This window comes from Xyrauchen texanus, chromosome 11 (genome assembly GCF_025860055.1).
Source record: "Xyrauchen texanus isolate HMW12.3.18 chromosome 11, RBS_HiC_50CHRs, whole genome shotgun sequence".
Classification (NCBI taxonomy): Eukaryota; Metazoa; Chordata; class Actinopteri; order Cypriniformes; family Catostomidae; genus Xyrauchen; species Xyrauchen texanus.
Genome location: NC_068286.1, coordinates 34,059,835 through 34,066,093, shown reverse-complemented (window position 1 = coordinate 34,066,093; position 6,259 = coordinate 34,059,835). Strand labels below are relative to the sequence as shown.

At 47.0% G+C, this 6,259-nt stretch overlaps 1 protein-coding gene across 1 annotated transcript; it reads right to left on the bottom strand.

Moving 5' to 3' along the window:
* Nucleotides 1-4,113: 4,113 nt before the first annotated feature.
* LOC127651350 (paraneoplastic antigen Ma1 homolog) lies at nucleotides 4,114-5,142 on the bottom strand. Its single transcript, XM_052137125.1, has one exon. It carries the CDS (start codon nucleotides 5,140-5,142, stop codon nucleotides 4,114-4,116), a length of 1,029 nt encoding a protein of 342 aa, XP_051993085.1.
* Between the last annotated feature and the right edge of the window lie 1,117 nt (nucleotides 5,143-6,259).

Below are 6,259 nucleotides of genomic sequence, written 5' to 3'. Positions count from 1 at the left end.
CACTACATAGGGATTCGCACTCCACCTGTCTGCAAGCTTTTGTTTTCCTTTTAGGCCAAGATTTCGAATCAGAACTCTGTCTCCAGCATTCAGACTATGGTACCGAACTTTCTGGTCGTACCTCTCTTTATTGCTCTGATTCATCTTTGTGGCAGTGGCATGAGCTAACTGATAAGCTGCCTGTAATTCCTGCTTCATTTTGGCCACATACTTCAAATATGACACAGGCGAGGTGTTGTCAGGGGAAACGCCACAACATACATCCACAGGTAATCTAGCCTCCCTGCCGAACATAAGAAAATAGGGTGAGAAACCAGTGGCCTCATTGACAGTACAATTGTATGCATGGACAAGATGTGCTATGTGCTGACTCCATTGGCACTTCTGATTAGGCTCAAGGGTACCCAGCATGTCCAACAAGGTCCGGTTGAACCTCTCCGGCTGAGGATCACCTTGCGGATGATAAGGTGTTGTTCTTGACTTCTTTACACTCAGCATTGTCAACATGTCAGACACCAACCGGCTCTCAAAATCCCTGCCCTGGTCCGAGTGGATTCGAGTTGGAAGGCCATAATGGATGAAATATTTTTCCCATAAAGTCTTTGCCACAGTGGAATCTTTTTGGTCCCTAGTGGGGAAGGCTTGAGCATAACGGGTGCAATGGTCCGTGACCACCAAAACATTACACACATTGCGAGAATCTGCTTCGATGGTAAGAAAATCAATGCATACGAGATCCATAGGCCCTGAACTCTGCATGTGGGACAATGGAGCGGCTCTCTGAGGCAGTGTTTTCCTCTTTATGCAGCGTTCACATGTTTTACAGTAGGCCTCTATATCACGCTTCATGCGTGGCCAATAAAATCGGTCACGAACCAAACTGTAAGACTTATCAAAGCCTAAATGTCCTATCTCGTTGTGCAAAGCTTTCAACACCATGCTGTGGTACTGCTTGGGAAGCACAAGCTGTCGCTTCACTCTCTGGTCACTCAGCCTAATGGTTCTGTACAACAAGCCATTATCTACGGACAACTTCTCCCATTCTCGTTTCAGCAACTTCATCTCAGGGTGGTTGTGATGGACACTATTTGCATGTTTCTTTTGACAGACAGCTTCTCACACCTCTCCCAGGCACGCATCCTTTCTTTGGGCAGCTTGAAGCTCACTGGGACTAAGCTCAGGTAAGTGGTCAGCAACTAATGCACTATCTTGACAATAAGCCTTAGGAACAGCAGACATATGGGCCACTATCTGTTGTACAACACATGGATAAGAGACACAACCTGCTCTTTTCTCCACAGACATTTCCTGACACAGAGATCGGACACCTGCCGCTGGAATTTCCTGCCATTCATCATCGAGACTTTGGTGAGTATGGGGACGTCTGGACAAGGCATCAGCGTCGACGTTCTTTCGGCCTGGCCTGTATTTCAGACTGAAATTGTAGGTGGTGAGGGCTGACAACCAACGGTGACCAGTCGCATCAAGTTTCGCTGTCTTCAGTATATAGGTTAGAGGGTTGTTATCAGTTCTAACCTCAAACTGGACACTGTGAAGATAGTCATAGTCTGTCCACAATTGCCCCCTTCAGAGCTAAAAATTCCAGTTTGTGCGCAGGATAATTCCGCTCTGAAAGGGAAAGGCTTCGACTGATGAAAGCAACCGGGCGGAGCCCTTTATCATGCTCTTGATACAAAACCCCTCCAAGTCCATCCAGACTTGCATCCACATGCAACACGTAAGGCTTTTGTACATCAGCAAAGGCTAGCACTGGAGACTGAGTCAGACAATTTTTTAGTGTTTGGAAGGCATCATCACACTGAGCAGTCCATCGGGAGCCAAAAGGTTCAGAGAATTTGTAGCATGGCTTGGCGTTACAAACAGGTGAGCTGATAGGTTTCTTTTTAGAGGATGGGTACCCCTGCAACAGGTCATTTAGGGGCCGACACAACTTTGAGAAATCCTTCACGAAACAGCGGTAATATCCACAGAATCCCAAAAACGCTCGAAGCTCTGTCACTGTTTGTGGTTTGGGCCAAGATACAACAGCCTCAATCTTTGAAGGGTCAGTAGATATTCCATCCTGTGAAACGATATGCCCCACATAGTTCACAGATGTCCTGCCGAATGACACTTATCAAGGGAGATCTTCAGCCCTTCATCCCTCAACCTATCCAGAACCTTCAACAGCCGCTGTTGGTGCTCTTCAAGAGTCCGCACAAAAATAATTAGGTCATCTAAGTACACAAGCACCTCCAAGAAGTTCATGTCTCCTACAGTTCTCTCCATGACCCTCTGGAAAGTAGCAGGTGCTCCACAGATACCCTGGGGCATACGTTCGAATTCATAAAAACCCAAAGGGCAGATGAATGCTGTCTTTTCCTTGTCGGTGTCACTCATTGGTATTTGATAATATCCACTCCTCAGATCTAAAACAGTAAACCATTTACTCCCAGAAAGGCTGTGCAGAGCATCTTCAATTCGGGGTACGGTATATTGATCTGGTATGGTCCGTTGGTTGAGCGTCCGATAGTCCACACACATTCTGACTTTCCCTGATTTTTTATGCACCACTACAATGGGTGAAGCGTAGGTGCTTCGGGACTCTGAAATGATGCCAGAACTCTTAAGTTCTTGTAGATGCTGCCTCACATCCTCCCAATCAGCTGGGGCGAGACGTCGAGATCTTTCTCTGAAAGAGCGAGAGTCATTCAATCTTATCTCATGCATAGTACTTTTTGAACAGCCCACGTCCCACTCATGAAGGGAAAACACTTCTTTTCTCTGCATCATCTCCTCACACAAACGCTGTTTTGCTTCTTCCGGCATCGGAGAATCTCCAAAATCAAAGAATGTAGGTGACAAGTTACTTTGTTCTGACTGTCGGTTGGAGGAGAGTTGCGGCACCATGGTCACAGGAAATACATGAGCAAGAGGAGTTTCTCGCTTTATCCAAACTTCTCTTGTAGACGTGTTCCTGACAGTCACCGTGACCCGTCGGCTGGACACAATGGATACAGAATGAACTTCAGGTCTCACTTGCAAGTCAGCAGTTAAGGTATCATCAACTTCCGTTTTTTCTACTAACAACAAAGATTCTGTCATCCGACTGGGTAATTTAGGTAGACCTGGGATTTGCATAACCTGACCTGGCTTCAAGACAACAGGGGAATGCTTCACAAACCACACTGTTCCATGTTTGTTCGAATCACCCTGACACACGTCTGTCTGCTGAATCGACTCAAATGCCTCTCGTATTACAGGATGCATAGTCAACATGTTCAAGAACTTCTCTCCAGCCTGTTCACGACAAGACTCAAGCAGCTTCCTCACTAAGCTAGAGTTGGTCCCAACCAAAATGGCTATCTCCTCTCTTTTCAAAGGGTCTGGACATACGATTGCGAGAGTGTCAACCACCTGATGCACCCCAGCCACATTTTCAGTAAATTCAAGTCTGAGGGGTAAGTATCCATCATACGGATATTTATGCGAGCTAAGACCCCAGATCTCAAGATTTTCCACAGGCTGAAGAGGCAAGTGCTTCAGATATGTATCATAGAAACTACGATATAATAGAGTGACCTGAGAGCCACTATCAAGAAGAGCTTTTGCATAAATCCCTTCAATTTGAACAGGCACCTCAGAAACAGGCCCTACTAAACCTACAGGCAATTGTGGCTGACCAACATCAAACAGAAATGAAACATGAGTGGAACGTAGGTTGTCTGTAGCTCCGCGCCGTTCCATCACTGAGCTGCACTGGTGCATTTTCATCAGTTTCTGATTTACCTTCCTAAGATCCTCAGGTGCTTTACACTCCCACTTCTTATGACCATCTTCACCACAGTTGTAGCAGAAGATACCGGGCAAAGTTAACTTGGAAGTTTTGGACTTGTAGGTACTGTCTCGGTTCATAGCTTCCTTTGTCTGACTGGGCATTTTCTGTGGGGCACGATCAGAGGTAGGGGTCACAGTGGCCATGCTCAACAGTTGACTCACCTGAGTAGACAATTCTTTAACCTCCTTCTTCAGGCTATTTAATTCAGGCGGCACAGGCACATGGGGAGATGCAACACTGGCAACAGAAGCTTTAACATTCTCTCGTGCAGCTACCTAATGTTCTTCCTCTCGCACTTCCTTCATCAACTGTGAGAAAGAAGGGGGATCTTGCAGAGTGTGAGTCATTCTGATTTGCAAAGCAACCATATCATTGGTAAGAGCCCCCTTAATTAGCTGCTCCATTCTAGCTATATTTATACCAGCTGCCTCAATCCCACCCTTCAACAAGGCTCTGTGGAGAAGTTTATCTAGGCGGTACAAGAAAGCTGAAAGTTTCTCTCCACCTTCCTGGTAGATATGACGAAATCTAGCCATGAGGTCAGACCCACTCTCAGTAGTTCCATATACAGTCTCAAGGGCAGCTAAGTACTCATTTGCAGTTGCTGATGGGCTACTCACTTTAAGAAACCTGACAATATCAGCAGCGGGACCTCGCAAACTCTCAACGATGCGTTGCTTCTTTGCAGATTCGGTGCATTGCCATTCACTTATCATTTGACCGGCCTGCTCCATCCAGACTTCATACTCTTCCTCACCTGGAGGGACAGGTTTTAACCCTGAGAACAACCTCAGTTTTCTGTAACTAGGCCCATCACTAGACACCTGATTACACCGATCTACTAATTTGCCTATGGCATCAACTAGGTCAACACTGATGTCAGATTTAGGAGGCTTATTTTCCAAAATCATGGCCTTCACTTCATCCATAGACTTGCCCTCCTGCTGTAACAAGGCTTGCAGCTTGAGCTGGAATGTATCACCTTTTGAGGCAGGGCCATGGGCTACTAGACTACCCACTAAATTGAAACTCCAGGGTCCAGCTTCATTTTCTATACCTATCTCAGGAGGTATAACATCAGAATCTAGATCAGCACTGGTCTCCACTAAAATAAACGACCACCTGCCAGTTACATCACCACGGCGACCACGTATTCTAGTGCGACCAAAAACTTTTACTGTGTTTAACACCTTTCCAATAGTGTCGTTACTGGCGTCCAAAGGAACATTGCTCAAAACAATAGCATGTGAGACATCAACACTCTCTTCTCTGCTCCACTCGACAATCTGTGACAGATCCATCATTTTGAAGTAAATGCAAGTAGCTAGTATTATGGCAAAAAAAACAAACTGTTTCAGGTCAGCTCTTGCTGCTTGTCACGAACCCTGCTCCCTTGCTCCGCCCCCTTGAGCTCGTACGCTCTTTTTCCTCCCTCGGGCTTCCACGCCCGTTTTGCTCGTTCGAGCTTGCACGCTCGTTTTTGCTCCTACGAGCTTACATGCTCGTAGACTATCTCCCCCCGGGCACACATGCACTGCGCGAGCGTACTCGCTCGCTTCCCGCTCTCATCCAGAACATTATGACCACCTGCACTCGTCCCAATCACCACGTCATTGTTTACACCTGCACTCGCATCATCTGCACTCCTGTTCATTGTTTACACCTGCACTCGTCACTATATATTCCACACGCATTCGTTTCTCCTGTGTTGGTTATTGTATTTAGTTTCCCGTGTCCTTGCCCCCCGCTAGTCTCGCCTAGTTCTGATACTCCTCTTGTTTTCCTCTTAGCTTGCCAGCTCCTCGTTCCCCTAGTACCCCTGTCTACTCCCTTTGTAGTTTACCCGCCTCTTGATCCTGTTTACCCCGGCTTTGACCCTCGCTCCCCTCGACTACTCTCCCGGATTTGCCCCCCTTTACTCTCTTTGATTCCCCGGCTTTTGACCCTACGCTTCCCTCGACAACTCTTCACTGGATTTGCCCTTGTTTTGTACTGTTGCCTGCTTTGCTTTTATTTAATAAAGCAATTTTTTCCCGACATTGTGACTGTCTCAACTTGTGTTCGCTACAGAATAACCAACCTCACCGAAGACAGTCACAATGTATCCCGCGGATGTACGCAGCTCACTAGAGCGGATTTTTTCTGCACGCTCTGCTGAAGGATCTACTGTTGGGAGACATCACCGAGCGCTCACGGCGCAGGGGCCACAGGTACGTGCGATTTTTTTATTTTTGTCACCCTGCTTCACCTGTGTCAGCCCCTGAGCCCGTTTATGCTTCCCATGCATTTTTGAGCGCCGTGAACTCTCCACCTCCAGAGAGGTTTTTTGGCTCTTCGGTCGCTGACCAAGGGGTTTTTATGCGAGGCAGCGGTTGTGTAACTCATAACCCCGCCCTCGACATTAAGGAGCCAGCGGCCCGA

What these genes read in the sequence shown, in the direction of transcription:
- LOC127651350 (XM_052137125.1), bottom strand. Translation starts at nt 5,142, where the DNA reads ATGATGGATCTGTCACAGATTGTCGAGTGGAGCAGAGAAGAGAGTGTT.